Here is a 16,008-nt window from a genome sequence, read left to right as displayed (position 1 = left end):
TAAATGAGAAAGGTATTTTACACAGCCCACATACAACCTGAATACAGCTGAAATGCCTGCACTCAGGGAAAGGCACAGAGATCTCCTCTAGTCTGTACACCCCCAAACAGGAAAGAAAGGAAAAACACAGTCGTGTTCTCCGTCCTCCAGGCAACGGCTAAACTTCACCTCCACTGCAGGCAAGAAAAGCAGAAGAGAGACCCTCAGGACAAGAGTGTGAGAACTTTGCAGCATCTTCCGCTAGGGATGCCATGTCAGAGCACACATTCCTGCTCTGCATCATGCATCGCATTTGCCCGCTTTACTGTTGTCCTGGGTTCAGCTGGGATAGAGTTAATTTTTACAGGAACCTGGGAGGTGGGGGGCATAGCCGGGGCAGCTGACCTGAACTGGCCAAGGAGCTATTCCATACCATGTGACATCATGCTCAGTATATAAAGGGGGAGCGGGCCGGGGGGTGGGCTCTTCTTTTCGGTGGGGGAAGTGGCAGAGCGTCGGGTCCCGGGTGGTGAGCAGTTGCACTGTGCATCACTCTTTTTGTATACTTTTTCATTAGTACCGTTGTTGTTGTTGCAATTTCTTTGTGTTGTTCCAGTAAACTGCCTTTATCTCAACCCTCGAGGTTCCAGGTTTGGGTTTTTTTTCTCTCCTCCGTCTTCCCCCCATCCCACCGGAGGGGGGCGGGAGGAGTGAGCGAGCGGCCGCGTGGTCCTTTGTTACCGGCTGGGCTGAAACCACGACAGTCCTTTTTGGCGCCCAACGTGGGGCACGAAGGGTTGAGATAACGACAGATCTGGCCAGAGCGTGTTGAAACAAATTTGTCATACGCATTTCTTATACTAGATAAATAGATGTTAGTCACAATGTTGATTCAGCTGTTTACATGGTGGCATTTTGTAAGTTCTTATATGCTTTATGTATTGCCTGTAGTTGCGTATCTCATCTCTGGGAGAGTGATTGGGATTATCATTTTGCTGTACTGGGCAATGTCGACTTGTGAAATGATTACATCACTGGTCATGAGGTTAAGCTGTTATCTGTATGAGGCAGTGATATCATTTCCAGACTTTGGGCACTTTCTGTCGGATTTTATTGGTAATTACACCCAACCCATGGGGAAGTCGGGGGGGATACTTCCCCCCATCCGTTCCCCTCCCTTTTCTCTTTCCAACTAATTACAACAGTTTTCGAGAATTTTGAATATCCTTGGGATGCGCAAGCCTGTGTGCTGTTAGTGCTATGCCTCCTGACTATGTTTCAGGTCTTGTCTAGGGCTACAAAGAGGCTCTTTAAGAGTACCACCCAGAGATCTGTCCCAAAGCTGGATATTCATGGGTGGCACGGCGTGTGGGAGGATGTGGGCAGGTATCTAGAGAACTTCTCACCTCCAGTGACTTGGAAGTTCACTCCCGAACAACTGCAGAACCCTCATGAAGTGATAGAATTTTTGAAAGGAAAATGCTGTGGCTATCCCAGAGACACACAACTCACTACACTGTGCTGGGCCCTGGCCGGTATCTACCAAACCCTGCTTGATACTATGCAGCACCCCCAGGGGGAAAAGGGGGAAAAGATGGAAAACAAGACAACATGCACCGTGGCTGCCCCAACCCCGACAACATGCACCGTGGCTGCCCCTACCACGACAACAGGTACCATGGCTGCCCCTACCCCGGTGACAGATACTGCCACTAAACCAGAGAACCAACCTGTGCCAGTATCAGTTGCCCCTGTACAGAAAAAGAAACACACAAAGAAATCAGTTCGCTCAGTGAGAGATGAAGATGAACCAGGGTCATCGCGAGAACAGGAGGAAGAGGCAGAACCTGAAATAATTACCCGATCTCTATCCCTGAGTGAGTTGCGTGACATGCGAAAAGATTTTAGCCGCCACCCAGGTGAGCACATTGTTACCTGGCTGCTCCGATGCTGGGATAATGGGGCTAGTAGTGTGGAATTAGAGGGTAAGGAAGCCAAGCAGTTGGGATCTCTGTCTAGAGAAGGGGGTATCGACAAGGCGATTGGGAGAAAAACACAAGTCCTCAGCCTCTGGAGGCGACTTCTGTTAGGTGTAAAGGAAAGATACCCTTTCAGGGATGAAGTTACACGTCACCAAGGCAAGTGGACCACCATGGAGAGAGGTATCCAGTACCTGAGGGAATTAGCCGTGCTGGAGGTGATTTATAATGATCCAGAAAATGCGCAGTCACCCACAGATCCAGATGAAGTCCAATGCACACAACCGATGTGGCGGAAGTTTCTACGAAGTGCACCACCAACCTATGCCAACTCATTGGCAGTAATGTCCTGGAAAGAAGGCTATGGACAAACGGTGGATGAATTGGCTGTCCAACTCCGGCAATACGAAGGAAGTCTCTCTTCCTCCCTACGGGCCTGTGTCTCAGCTGTAGAGGAATTGTCCCGAGAGTTCCAGCAATTCAAAGTAGATATGTCCTCCTCCTCACCTGTACAGGCCCGCATTGCAGTTATTGGGAGTAAGCGTTCCTCTGCCCAAGAGAGAGGAGAGAGAAAGTACACACGACGGGCTAACCTGTGGTTTTACCTGCGTGACCATGGAGAGGACATGAGGAAGTGGGATGGAAAACCTACCTCAGTCTTGGATGCACGGGTACGGGAGTTGCGAGAAAAAGCAACCAGAAAAGAAGATTCTTCTTGGAAAACTGCTGCTCCAGTTTCCCGTGAGCAGTCCCCCGGGCGCAGTAGATGGGCCGATCTCATTTCTGATCCTCTTGAAGGGACTTCTGATTCACATGTGCAAAAAGTGGGTAACAGATATTCTAACCAGGATTAGAGGGGCCCTGCCTCCAGCCAGGTGGAGGAGAGGGACAACCGAGTCTACTGGACAGTGTGGATTCGATGGCCTGGCACGTCAGACCCACAGGAATATAAGGCTCTAGTAGACACTGGTGCACAATGTACCCTAATGCCATCAAGTTATAAAGGGGCAGAACCCATCTGTATCTCTGGTGTGACAGGGGGATCCCAAGAGCTAACCGTATTGGAAGCCGAAATGAGTCTAACCGGGAATGAGTGGCATAAACACCCCATTGCAACTGGCCCAGAGGCCCCGTGCATCCTTGGTATAGATTATCTCAGAAGGGGGTATTTCAAGGACCCAAAAGGGTACCGTTGGGCCTTTGGTATAGCTGCATTGGAGACGGAGGAGATTGAACAGCTGTCTACCCTGCCTGGTCTCTCCCAAGACCCTTCGGTTGTGGGGTTGCTGAAGGTTGAAGAACAACAGGTGCCAGTTGCTACCACGACGGTGCACCGGCGGCAATATCGCACCAACCGAGACTCCCTGATCCCCATCCATAAGCTGATTTGCCAATTGGAGAGCCAAGGAGTGATCAGCAAGACTCACTCACCCTTTAATAGTCCCATATGGCCCGTGCGGAAATCTAATGGGGATTGGAGACTAACAGTAGATTATCGTGGGCTGAATGAAGTCACGCCACCGCTGAGCGCTGCTGTGCCAGATATGTTAGAGCTTCAATATGAACTGGAATCAAAGACAGCTAAGTGGTATGCCACAATTGACATTGCTAATGCATTTTTCTCCATTCCTTTGGCAGCGGAGTGCAGGCCACAGTTTGCTTTCACTTGGAGGGGTGTCCAGTACACCTGGAATCGACTGCCCCAGGGGTGGAAACACAGCCCCACTATTTGCCATGGACTGATCCAGACTGCACTAGAAAAAGGTGAAGCTCCAGAGCACCTGCAATATATTGATGACATCATCATATGGGGCAGCACGGCAGAAGTTGTTTTTGAGAAAGGGAAGAAAATAATCCAAATCCTTTTGAAGGCTGGCTTTGCCATAAAAGAAAGTAAGGTCAAGGGACCTGCGCAGGAAATCCAGTTCTTAGGAGTAAAATGGCAAGACGGGCGTCGTCAGATCCCTGCGGACGTGATCAACAAAATAGCAGCTATGTCCTCACCGACTAATAAAAAGGAAACACAGGCTTTCTTAGGTGTTGTGGGCTTTTGGAGAATGCATATTCCAAATTACAGTCAAATTGTAAGTCCTCTCTACCAAGTTACCCGGAAGAAGAACGATTTTAAATGGGGGCCTGAGCAACGACAAGCCTTTGAACAAATTAAGCGGGAGATTGTTCATGCAGTAGCTCTTGGGCCAGTCCGGACAGGACCAGATGTTAAAAATGTGCTCTACACTGCAGCTGGGGAGAATGGCCCTACCTGGAGCCTTTGGCAGAAAGCACCTGGAGAGACCCGAGGCCGACCCCTGGGGTTTTGGAGTCGGGGATATCGAGGATCCGAGGCTCGCTATACTCCAACTGAAAAAGAGATATTGGCAGCATATGAAGGAGTTCGAGCCGCTTCAGAAGTGGTTGGTACTGAAACACAGCTCTTCTTAGCACCCCGACTGCCAGTGCTGGGCTGGATGTTCAAAGGGAAAGTTTCCTCTACACATCACGCGACTGATGCCACGTGGAGTAAGTGGATTGCACTGATCACACAGCGGGCTCGCATAGGAAACCCCAGTCGCCCAGGAATTTTAGAAGTGATCACGGACTGGCCAGAAGACAAAGACTTTGGAATGTTGCCAGAGGAGGAGGTGACACGGGCTGAAGAGGCCCCGCTGTATAATAAACTGCCAGAAAATGAGAGGCAATATGCCCTGTTCACTGATGGGTCCTGTCGCATCATGGGAAAACATCGGAGGTGGAAGGCTGCTGTATGGAGTCCTACACGACTAGTTGCAGAAACTGCTGAAGGAGAAGGTGAATCGAGTCAGTTTGCGGAGGTGAAAGCCATCCAGCTAGCATTAGATATTGCTGAAAGAGAAAAGTGGCCAGTGCTCTATCTCTATACTGACTCATGGATGGTGGCAAATGCCCTATGGGGGTGGCTACAGCAATGGAAGAAGGGCAACTGGCAACGCAGAGGTAAACCCATTTGGGCTGCCGCACTGTGGCAAGATATCGCTGTTCGGATAGAGAAGCTAGTGGTAAAAGTACGTCATGTAGATGCTCATGTACCCAAGAGTCGGGCCACTGAAGAACATCAAAACAATCAGCAGGCAGATCAGGCTGCCAAGATTGAAGTGTCTCAGGTGGACCTGGACTGGCAACGTAGGGGTGAGCTATTTATGGCTCGGTGGGCCCACGATACCTCAGGCCATCAGGGGAGAGATGCAACATATAGATGGGCTCGAGATCGAGGGGTGGACTTGACCATGGACACTATCGCACAGGTCATCCACGAATGTGAAACATGTGCCGCAATTAAGCAAGCCAAGCGGCAAAAACCCCTGTCGCATGGGGGGCGATGGCTGAAATATAAACAGTGGGAGGCCTGGCAGATTGACTATATCACACTCCCACGAACACGCCAAGGCAAGTGCCATGTGCTTACAATGGTGGAAGCAACCACTGGATGGCTGGAAACATACCCTGTGTCCCATGCCACTGCCCAGAACACTATTCTGGGCCTTGAAGAGAAAATTTTATGGCAACACGGCACCCCAGAAAGAATCGAGTCGGACAACGGGACTCACTTCCGAAACAACCTTGTAGATACCTGGGCCAAAGAACACGGCATTGAGTGGGTATATCACATCCCTTATCACGCACCGGCCTCCGGAAAAATCGAACGATACAACGGACTGCTGAAAACTACATTGAGAGCGATGGGGGGTGGGACTTTCAAACATTGGGATACACATTTAACAAAAGCCACCTGGTTAGTTAATACTAGAGGATCCGCCAATCGGGCTGGCCCCGCCCAACCAAGACTTCCACATACTGTAGAAGGCGATAAAGTCCCTGTAGTGCGCATGAGGAGTATGTTAGGAAAGACAGTCTGGGTTAGTCCTCCCTCAAGCAGAGGCAAACCCATTCAAGGGGTTGTTTTTGCTCAGGGACCTGGGTACACCTGGTGGGTGATGCAGAAGGATGGGGAAGTTCGATGTGTACCTCAGGGAGATTTGATTTTGGGAGAGAATAGCCAGTGAATTGGGCTGTATGATACCTAACTGCTAAATACCCTGCCAATGCATGTCATTGTATCTATAGTGTCTATATGCCATATCAAGGGTATTACTGTAAGAATTACCCAAATGACTGCGGGATGGACTTTGAAACTAAGCCAAGTACAACAGCGACAGAACTTGAACTGACACCCAGCAATTTCCTCAAGATCAACATCCTCGACCTGCAGAACAAGGGCGTGAGTTGCACCAAATGTACTAGCCACAAGTTCCAGAGGCAGCATACAACAACCCACCATCTCACACCATCTCTCTTATCCTGAAGAACTGTTACAACAGATGGAGCCCCAAAGTCATGGACTAAATAAAATCAATGGACACATTAGAGGAATAGCCCATACGCTAAAGGAATACCATTCGCGTGTGTGTGTGTGTGCGGGGGGACGACGGGGACGGACGCAAGTCCATATACTTATATATATAAGACAAGGAAGTGGTAGTGGTCGATTGGAAAATGTAAGATCTGGGCATGATGTAGATGGTATAGAATAAGGGGTGGATAATGTCCTGGGTTCAGCTGGGATAGAGTTAATTTTTACAGGAACCTGGGAGGTGGGGGGCATAGCCGGGGCAGCTGACCTGAACTGGCCAAGGAGCTATTCCATACCATGTGACATCATGCTCAGTATATAAAGGGGGAGCGGGCCGGGGGGTGGGCTCTTCTTTTCGGTGGGGGAAGTGGCAGAGCGTCGGGTCCCGGGTGGTGAGCAGTTGCACTGTGCATCACTCTTTTTGTATACTTTTTCATTAGTACCGTTGTTGTTGTTGCAATTTCTTTGTGTTGTTCCAGTAAACTGCCTTTATCTCAACCCTCGAGGTTCCAGGTTTGGGTTTTTTTTCTCTCCTCCGTCTTCCCCCCATCCCACCGGAGGGGGGCGGGAGGAGTGAGCGAGCGGCCGCGTGGTCCTTTGTTACCGGCTGGGCTGAAACCACGACAACTGTAAAGAGCACACCTCTAGTAACATTTACCCACTCACTTTGCAGCTTCTTAGGAAGAGAGCAAGAAGAGGCATCGACTGCCTGCAGCAAGAGAAGAGAACGGCCACTGACCTACACGGTCAAGGAACAGGGCCAACCACCACCTACTCCATGTAACAACAAGGACTGTCTGATACAGATTACTTAGATTGAGAAATCATTTGACAGAGAGTTGTGCAACTTTCAGCTTTCTAAAGCAGAAGTGATGTTCTTTCTTATGGTTCATCCACCACTTGGAGGGGGGGCAGGGGGAGTGGGGTGGGCATGGGGAAGAAAGAAAGAAAAAAAAGAAGTCTTCCAGGTTGCATGCTATGGCGAGGAATAAAAGGTAAAGTCTGCTGTTACTTGCAAACTGGCTCATTTTTTGTTGGGGAATCACATCACTTAGAAAATAGGAACTTAGACAATATATGCTTTGGGCCCAATGGATATTCAATTTGATTAGCCGATGAAGTTATAACTTTTCAGAGTCCATTAGAATGAAATTGCCAGAAATCACCCTAGCAAAAGAGAAGCAAACCTGTGTTCTAAAGAGACTGCAACTATTGTCTACAAGGTTGTTCAAAAAAACCAGCTGACCATTTCCATTTATATTCAGCAGATATAACTGGATTAGAAATCATAAATAGTCTAGACTTTACCAAACACACATGAAACAATTTTCTGTCTCTTCTAACAGAACTGTGCAGCTGTGAACACTCTGGGAGCAGGTGAGAGCTAAAGTCAAAGGAAATGCAGAATGAAGTAGGCAAACTAAGAAAAAAGAGTATTGGTTACGCTCACTGCACAACCAATTATCCAGAAAGAAAGCGCATTGGAGGATGGAGATTTTACCTCTCACTTACCCTGGTAAAGCTGAATGAACCTGGGATGTAAGGCAGAGGTGATAATCCCATCTGGCAGCTCTCTCAAAAATAATTTCAACAGACTGGCTGCTGAGTACACATCACCATCTTTAACAAGTTCCACCTCTTCTCCACGCTCGTACTGCAGACGCAACTGTTCTACCATTTTCATGCTGCCGTTTACCCTGAAGAGGCCTTCCTGTGTCATACCTGTAATTATATATTGCATATGAGATTGATCTGAACTAAGACATCCCACTAATGTGATGAAACAGATATCCTACTGTGAATAATACACTTGCAGTAATACAATGGAGGGCAATTAATACAACATAGTTTAAAAAACCCCCCACTGTTTTCCCTTCAGAAACCCCCTCTAGTCAAGTAATTGGATTATGATAATTAACACACTAGTGACCAGATCTGAAGCCTTGGGATACTCTTTGAGAACCCACAAAACCCAGTGGCATTGCTGTAACCTCAAACCATGCAGAAATCGAGACAGACGCATTTTGCATTGGTATATTTCAACACAAAAGGATCCAGATTCTACAAAACAGTTCTGTTGTTTCACTTTTGCAAGTAGCCTGTTACCTTGAGTGGGACTCTGCCAAATTCACACATGTGACTACTTCCAGCTTCACGTTTTAGCGTAACAGCTTCTTACCTGTGAGCATCACGAAGCACAAACATCTGAGTATGTGCTGATTGCAGCACTAACTCCATAACGAGGTCTACAACTTGATGATAGCAGAAAATCTCAGTGAGCAAATGTATATTTTGGACAGCATGAAGCCCAAGTATTTCACAAAGAAAAAGAAAATGTATCAATTACTTCAGGCCAGACACCCCACACCCAGTTAAGGAGATGCAGAAAGAAGGTTTCCATGAAGGAAGACAGATGAATCATACTGTATCAAACATCACCTTCTAGGCATATGCTGAGATTCAAAACCTTCAGTAAAGTGCCTAAAGGTGAACTCAGTAAATTAATCTTTCTCTAGACCACTTTCACCACAAAAATTCTGACTTTTCTGTGTCCATAAACCTGCTTATTCTCCTTCGGAAGCATAACACTGAAAGGATCAAAGTATATATGGTTTTCATCAGTTCAGAGTAAACATCACAAAACAGCAATCTGACAGAATGCTTCCAGTCCAAGAAATCAATACTGATGCAGCCGAATTTGCAGAGAGAAATAATCTTTTATTGGACCAGAAGACAAAATGATCTGGTAAGGGAAAAAAAGAAATGGACAAGCACTCAAGCATTTTACTTGACTAATATAAGATACTGCTTACAGATCTTGTATTCCTGTATTCACAACAAAACGCATTCTTATGTGGCATGCTGTACTGCCATCTTGGGGGCAGCAGAAAACACCACATCTCAATAATGATTTTCATTTCTGCAGCACTAGGTGAGCAAAGGACACAGTCCCCACACAGACAGAACTTCCTTTCCTCTTCCTCAAGTCATTTATGGAAATAAAGAGAGGCTAGAACGTACTGGTAACAGTAATCAGATACTACTAAATTCAGCATAGGAAAACTTGGCTTCATCTATAAATTTGAAAATAGGCAGCTTAATGCGAATTTAGTTCAAGGATGTAGCTACCCAACAGTCAGCTCAGCTTTTTCAAATGGGTAGTCAGTTCCTCATGAGCTAGAAGAGAGACTCTGAAAAGGTCTGGCTTTAAAAAGCCCTACAGTATCTATTAAAACATCTTCGCAGAATAGGAGTTGTAAGACAATACGGAACAAACAGTAACCACGATTCACACAACACTCTGCCTCCTAATACTTTGAATTCATACCTGGGACTCTGTTAAAAATGCCTTCACAGTTAACTTCACCATTATTTCACAAAACAATCCTTAGGCAAGCACAGAACACCCATTTCAAGAACTTCCCATGTAAGAGGTCATCTTTGAGATCTTGCTTGCACTTTTGAGAAAGAGAATGGATTGTATCTTTATTGGGGCTGGATAATCACCTTGGCATTCAGAAGCCTAGCTACTCTTGCTGCAGAGTAGAGGAATTGGCTTGTTTAGTTCATATTTGGGACACAGTTGTACAGCATTCAGATCTTTTTATGGAATACAGGGCACAGCCCACAACTTGTAGTCAAGAGTGTTTCTCAGCTTCTGGTTTTGATTAAACCTTAAATGATGCAAAAACTTTTTCCATCCTTGCTCTTTCTGTGTTCTAGCAGAACACTTTAAGGCAAGTGGATCAAGCAAGATGCTGCTGTATAAAGGCAGGATCACGTTTTAAATTTGCACTGTGCCTTATTCCAAACTAACTTTCAAGCCATGTTTGCATCTATCAGCTTCTGAGCGTCTATCAAGATACAGACAAGGAATCTAAGGCTCTGCAATTGGATTATCATTACTGAGTAGCTAAAAGAAAAACTTTGCGGTACAACCAGATGCAGCTTATTACAAGATGAAATTACCTCCATAAAATCTTTTCCGTTGCTTAACAACTGCCACAAAATATATCTGTGCACCAGTGGTGCTCTAGATTACTGCAAAGAGATGTATTTCAACAACAGGAACTAAAATCCTATTAAATGAAAGCAAAGAAAAGCTAAGAATTGGACACCTACTTCCTCAAGGTGATTCATAGTAACTGGAATCTATCTGAAAACCTGTAAAAACATGTATACCTATTCAGTAATGTTCTCTGATGAGGGGCGTGTGTGCACGTGAGTATCTCTATATAGATACTTATGTCTTCTAACTGTCAGAAAGTGCTGAAGACAAATGTTTTGCAACTAGAAAAAGACAGAAACCTTCACAAATGGAATACGTTCAATTTATAAACTGAACAGCTTGTTTATGACAATGTGCTGCTTCATAACACTATAGTTTACCTTTATAAATATCCTATTAAAAAGTAAGTTCAGCATCAAGGCAGAAAAAAAAAAGAAGCAAACCACATACAGTAATATTCTTTGCCTGTGGTTAGTGCTGCAACCTTATTTAGCCCCCATACCACAAAAAAAGACGGATCCCTCCCTTTGAAGAGTCTTACATAAAGAGTGCTACTAAGAAAAAGTGACTCCATTAAGCTTACCATGCTGGGTGAGGTACTCGACTATATTCCACACAACTATTGGGATGCCATTCTTGCTCAGTCCCTGCTGCTGGAGCTCCAGAAGGCTCACACCAAACACCTTTGGACAGGTCGTGTCCCTCTGCTTGTTCAGTGGAAGTGCAGCTATCTTTTTCATGTCCTCCTTCAATCTCACAGTCGATTTGCTTTGCTTAAAGGAGCAGAAGAAAAAAACTGCATTAGTCACATTTGTTGCAGAAGGCTGCATAGTCACAACGTAAGCACATCCATCAAAACTGGCTTCTACGCTCCAGAATAAGGTTTTTGTCTTACTTCCTTTTAATCCACATGAAAATCTCTGTGAAATAGGAAAATAAAAATGAACAGAGAAAAAACCAGAAAAGTAAGTAACAGGAAAAGAGTGTAAGTAGTCTGTAGTTAAGGTAAGGGAGAAAGACACACTTTTGTATGCAAGCTTGTTACTAGAGTAACAATCAGGAATGACAGGAGACTGCTGTTGTAACTCATGCAGTTCACATGGGTTACAAAAGCAACTGGACAAACATGAACATGAAAAATCCCAACACACCACCATTAGTTCAGGTTGTCTCCAGGATGCCTGTCACAGTCTGGGAGAATACTCTGGGTAAGGTTCGCTGTACTCTTCTTCCAGATGCTGTTCCCTAGGGATTCATTTTGGCCACTGTCAGGCGAGATGAATCCTTACGGAAGATTTTACATTATGTTTAGTATCTGTTAAGTCTGAAATTTAATTACCGAGGTTTTAAGGTTAGAAAGCGACTATGTAATCTAATCACACATAATAAGGAGGGTGGAAAAAACACTCCACAATAAACCCTTAATTGCATACATCCCATAGGTTTTTCCAGAGGCACAACATTCTCCCAAGTGTTGAGTTGCAGTGACAGAGAAAACATGAGAGCATAGCCAATAAAACCCAAGGGAATAACATAATATAGGATTAATTTATAGAATCAATAATAGGCAGAAATCTGAATCAGCATACAGTGTTGCATGTTTGGAAAGACAGCTCAGGGCGCAGCAGAAGTATCACTCACCACAGCTGTGATTTCCATACTACCTAAGCATTATTTCACTAATACGGACAAACACAGTACAACTCGGCAAACCTCACTCAAAAAAACCCAACCAACTAAACAAAAAACCCCTAAGTTTTTCTACTGATGAATTTCCTCATGTTTCTGACATCACACTGCATGAACCAGGGACCACTGCTACCATGGAGTTCAATCGATTTGTTTAAGAAGTCCACCGCTAGCATGATGCTTAAAAATGAGCTTATTCCTCCCATGTTTTATTAACAAACAGGTAGTAGAAACCTTACACATAGAAAACATTGTACAGTAACACAAAGAAGTGCTCAGACCCTTGTCTAGGTCTTGGTGCTTGACTAGGTTAAAACAGATTTTAGCAAGGCATACACCTTTTATTTTAAACAAACCCTTGAAATCTCTTCATTTGTGAGACAGTATTTTTACTGCAGTCTGTAAGCAACATGAACACCTACACTGGACATGACTGTCCTTCTTCAGATATCTGGCAGTTTACTTCACTCACTTTCTGTGTTTTTCCCATTAAACACAACTATTAGGAACACGTGTGTGTTCTATAGTCCCAGGTTCTATGCAACACTGATCTTTACAAAAGATGTTGCTTGTATAAATGTCACAAATATGTTTTATTATCTGTGAAACAGAATTGCAATATATAAATAAAAACAGCATTATTGTGACCACCTTATAAGTACATACGATAAACTGTACATGCATCAGTGTTTGAACTAAAATTTAACTGACTTATTAAAATACCCCATCTCTTTTAGAAAGAGATGTTCCCATTCAGGATTAAATTAATAATATATGACTTTCACTCCAGGCAGACACATGCCACTGCAAAAATCACATAGCCTGGGTTAAAATTCAAAAGATAGCAAAAATCCTTTCAGCAGTTTCTGAGCAGCTGTGATGCTCAGAGAGCTTTTCCAACTAAGGCCTCCAATTAGCTTCACAATCTTGCTCAATTACAGGTTTCCAGCCTGTTTCCATTTCAGCATTCAAAAACCTGAGTCACAGAGCTGGATTTACTTGGGGAAACTTACGATTTAAATTTGCAAGGGAACTAAGAGACATTTCCCATGCCCACAGGAACAGCAGAGGAAATTTTTGAGATTGTTTCAGGATCTGGAGAGGAAGCACTAACTAGGAACAAAAAATTACGCATAATTATCCAAAATATACATCTACCCCAAATCAAAATGAAATCGCCCCCTCAAAACAGCTCTGAAACAAAGAGTTCAATGTTGTATGATCTTATAGATGGAAGATCTGATTTTACACAGGGAAAATTTGTCCAAATATTAATGCGACTGTTACTGATCTCCATGTTACTGATCACCAACACTGGAAAGGGCAACTTAATCATCTCTGCACGACACCGTGTGAAGTGCCGCCCAGACAACATGCCTGGAGTTGAGAAAAGCTATTTATATGCCACAGGGACGCACTTTTTCAGCTCATCCAACAACCTTCAACACAGGGAATGATACAGTACAGTTGCTCGCTGGCTTAAAAAAAAAATTAAAAAAGGAAAAAAAAGAAAAAAGCCTGGAATCGCCTTTATTAATCTTCGCCTTTCCCAAAGGAGCAGCAGCTGCCGAGAGGAGAGAAGGAGAGCGCTCGGGACAAGGAAAAGGCACCGGGCCTAGGCCGGCCCCTCTTCCCCCCCGCCCCGCAAGGGACCCCGGCGGAGGGCGGGAGGGAGGCGGCAGCCGCCACCCCCCCCCCCCGCTTCCCAACCGCGCTCCGCAGCCGCTCCCCCGGCAGCGCCGCCCCCGTCCACAGCCCTCCCGGCCCGGCCGCCCAGCCCCTACTCACGCGTATGGCCAGCGCCCCGGCCCCCATGCCGGCCGGCGGCTGGGCCGGCTCCCGCAGCCCGCCCTGGGCGCCCGCCTTCGCTGGGCCCAGCGGCCCCCTCAAGGCGGGAGGCCCGGCCCCAGGGTGCCGCCCGCCCGCCCGCCCCCGCGGCCTCTGGCGGGAGCGGGGCCTGCCCCCCACCCCTTCCCGCGGGAGCCGCCGGGAGGGCTCGCCGAAGAGGGTTCTCCCTCACCGAGGCTCCCCGGGTGATGGCGGACGAGGGGCAGGCCCAGCGGCTGCGCCGGGCGGACCCCCCCCCCCCGCCCCCGCCATGACCGCGACCCCAGGCCAGGCAGCCGACGGCTGCCGCTTGGCGCCGAGCGGGAAGAGGAGACGCTCCGTCTTGTGTGAGAGCCTGGGCTCGGTCAGAACCGGGCCGCCGCTGACAATGTCACCACAAAACCCGCTTCCAGCCGCGTCACGTTAGCGGGGCTGTTGTGAAAATCGCGAGCGTCTCCTGCCCTCGCACGCTTAAAGGTTAACCCAGAGCCGGCCAGCGTCATGTGGAGTCAAGTCGGCGAGGCAACAACAAACCCCGGTGCCAAGGAAGCCTCCCTCCGACGGCAGAGCCAGGCGTGCCAGGGCCCAGCAGAGCACAACGCAGTGCAATACTGGGTCTGAATTTAGAAAGTGTGAAGTGGTGTAAACATGCTCCCCCTGTGATCTTCCACCGAGGGTATGTTGGTGAAATAAGAGAAAGGTTAAAGTGAAAAGGGGAGGGGGAGGACACCCCACACAGCTAGCAACTGCTCGCAGTCACGTCATGGCAGCGGTGAGAAGAGGAATTTTTTCCCCCAGCGTCCCGCTCCTGGACACCACAGGCTGGAAGCAGTGTTTTTCCTAGAGATTTAAAGCACGTTTCAAAACAGAACTGTGGAGTTCCGGTGTTTCAAGTGTTTGACCCTTTTTTGTGGAAGAAAAGTGCATACACACATGCTTATTTCTGTATCTGCTCAGATGCAAGCGTTGCTTAGCAGGGCCTTGGCATTTGAGTAGGAGCGAAGGTCTTTGGAAGTGCTTCTCAGAAATACCTGCCTCTGGTACAGGGACAAAAGAAAGTCTGTCCAAGTAGAGAAAAAGGGAGGGAGACGACCATTTTATCGAGCTTTCCATCAGAGGGAAAATATTACCTGCTGATTCAAGTTTTCATTCACAATTCATTTTTTATTAAGTACTGCAATCAAAATCTCCTTCATACTCAGTTTCTGTTTTCCTCTCCAAGCCAGTCTAACTGACCTCAGATGACGACTTGCCCAGTTTGCGAGTTTATTACTGAAAGTTAGACTATGGCATTAGTGTTTCCTTTTAAGTCCACTATGGAACTCTCAAAGTGAGCTGATGTAACATCCTCCTCCTCCTGTATCTCCCTCTTTACTGTAAGCCTCTAACATGCTTTTCACATATATCACACACAGCTCTCCTCTTAGTCCGAATTGCAGCTTCGCAGTAAAACCCAATGGCATGCTTCAAACTGTAATCTGGGGAGTGAACGATGAGAAACTGCAACTCCCTGGAGACTATGCAGGTGAAGAGTTCAGACATGACCCCACAGTGAACAGTAGCTACGGCATTAAGGCTTTTATAAATTATGTTGAGAGCCAGCAGGTACATTCTCATTCTATAAAAAGCAACACCAGAAGACAAGCGCTAGCGGCAGCAGCCCCAGACCCAGTATTCTGGCTGGAGTACAGTATTTTTCCACCACAGCACATCAGAGCTGGGAAAGTCACACTTCTGTTAAGTCACTGGAGCACCTGGGGCTGTGATATGCTGGTAGCTTTTCTCTGGGTTAATATAGACACTTCCGTACTTGCCTGAAGTCTTGGAAGAGCTGAAGGCCAGCAGACTCATCTCCTGTGTGGCAGAAGAATGGCAACCGGACTGAAACTTCCTCAGTGCCTTTGTCCCCTCCTAACTTTTCCTCATCAGCACCCCACAGGGCCAGCTTCCCCTGTGCAGGGCAGAGTAAGATTTACCTGAACTTTTCCTTAACCCCAGCCTAGAAGTAAGTGGATTCCTTCCTGCACCTTCCACCCTTCCCACAGAGACATGTTTCTATATATCCTGATCTTCCTCCTCTCCCTTCACTGAACCACCACCCTTCAGGATGACTGTTCAAAAGAAAGGTGTGATGAATG

At 46.5% G+C, this 16,008-nt stretch overlaps 1 protein-coding gene across 7 annotated transcripts in view; it reads right to left on the bottom strand.

Moving 5' to 3' along the window:
* The window catches only part of FAM13A (family with sequence similarity 13 member A), a 149,750-nt gene extending 135,782 nt beyond the window's left edge, over window positions 1-13,968 (bottom strand). For 3 of the 7 annotated variants that reach the window (XM_069784731.1, XM_069784736.1, XM_069784740.1), the window contains exons 1-3: window positions 13,832-13,967; window positions 10,938-11,127; window positions 7,858-8,067 (exon numbers count right to left, since the gene is read on the bottom strand). In XM_069784731.1, the coding sequence (XP_069640832.1) occupies window positions 7,858-8,067; window positions 10,938-11,127; window positions 13,832-13,858 (427 nt within the window). In that variant the 5' untranslated portion in view covers window positions 13,859-13,967. Of the gene's footprint in view, window positions 1-7,857; window positions 8,068-10,937; window positions 11,128-11,505; window positions 11,646-13,831 lie in introns of those variants that run through there. The other 4 variants (XM_069784743.1, XM_069784729.1, XM_069784725.1 and 1 more) reach the window with 3 other exon arrangements.
* Window positions 13,969-16,008: the final 2,040 nt, after the last annotated feature.

Source organism: Haliaeetus albicilla, chromosome 1 (assembly GCF_947461875.1).
Source record: "Haliaeetus albicilla chromosome 1, bHalAlb1.1, whole genome shotgun sequence".
NCBI classification, from domain to species: domain Eukaryota; kingdom Metazoa; phylum Chordata; class Aves; order Accipitriformes; family Accipitridae; genus Haliaeetus; species Haliaeetus albicilla.
Note: the sequence above shows the minus strand (reverse complement) of the source record. Positions and strands in the feature narration are given on the sequence as shown.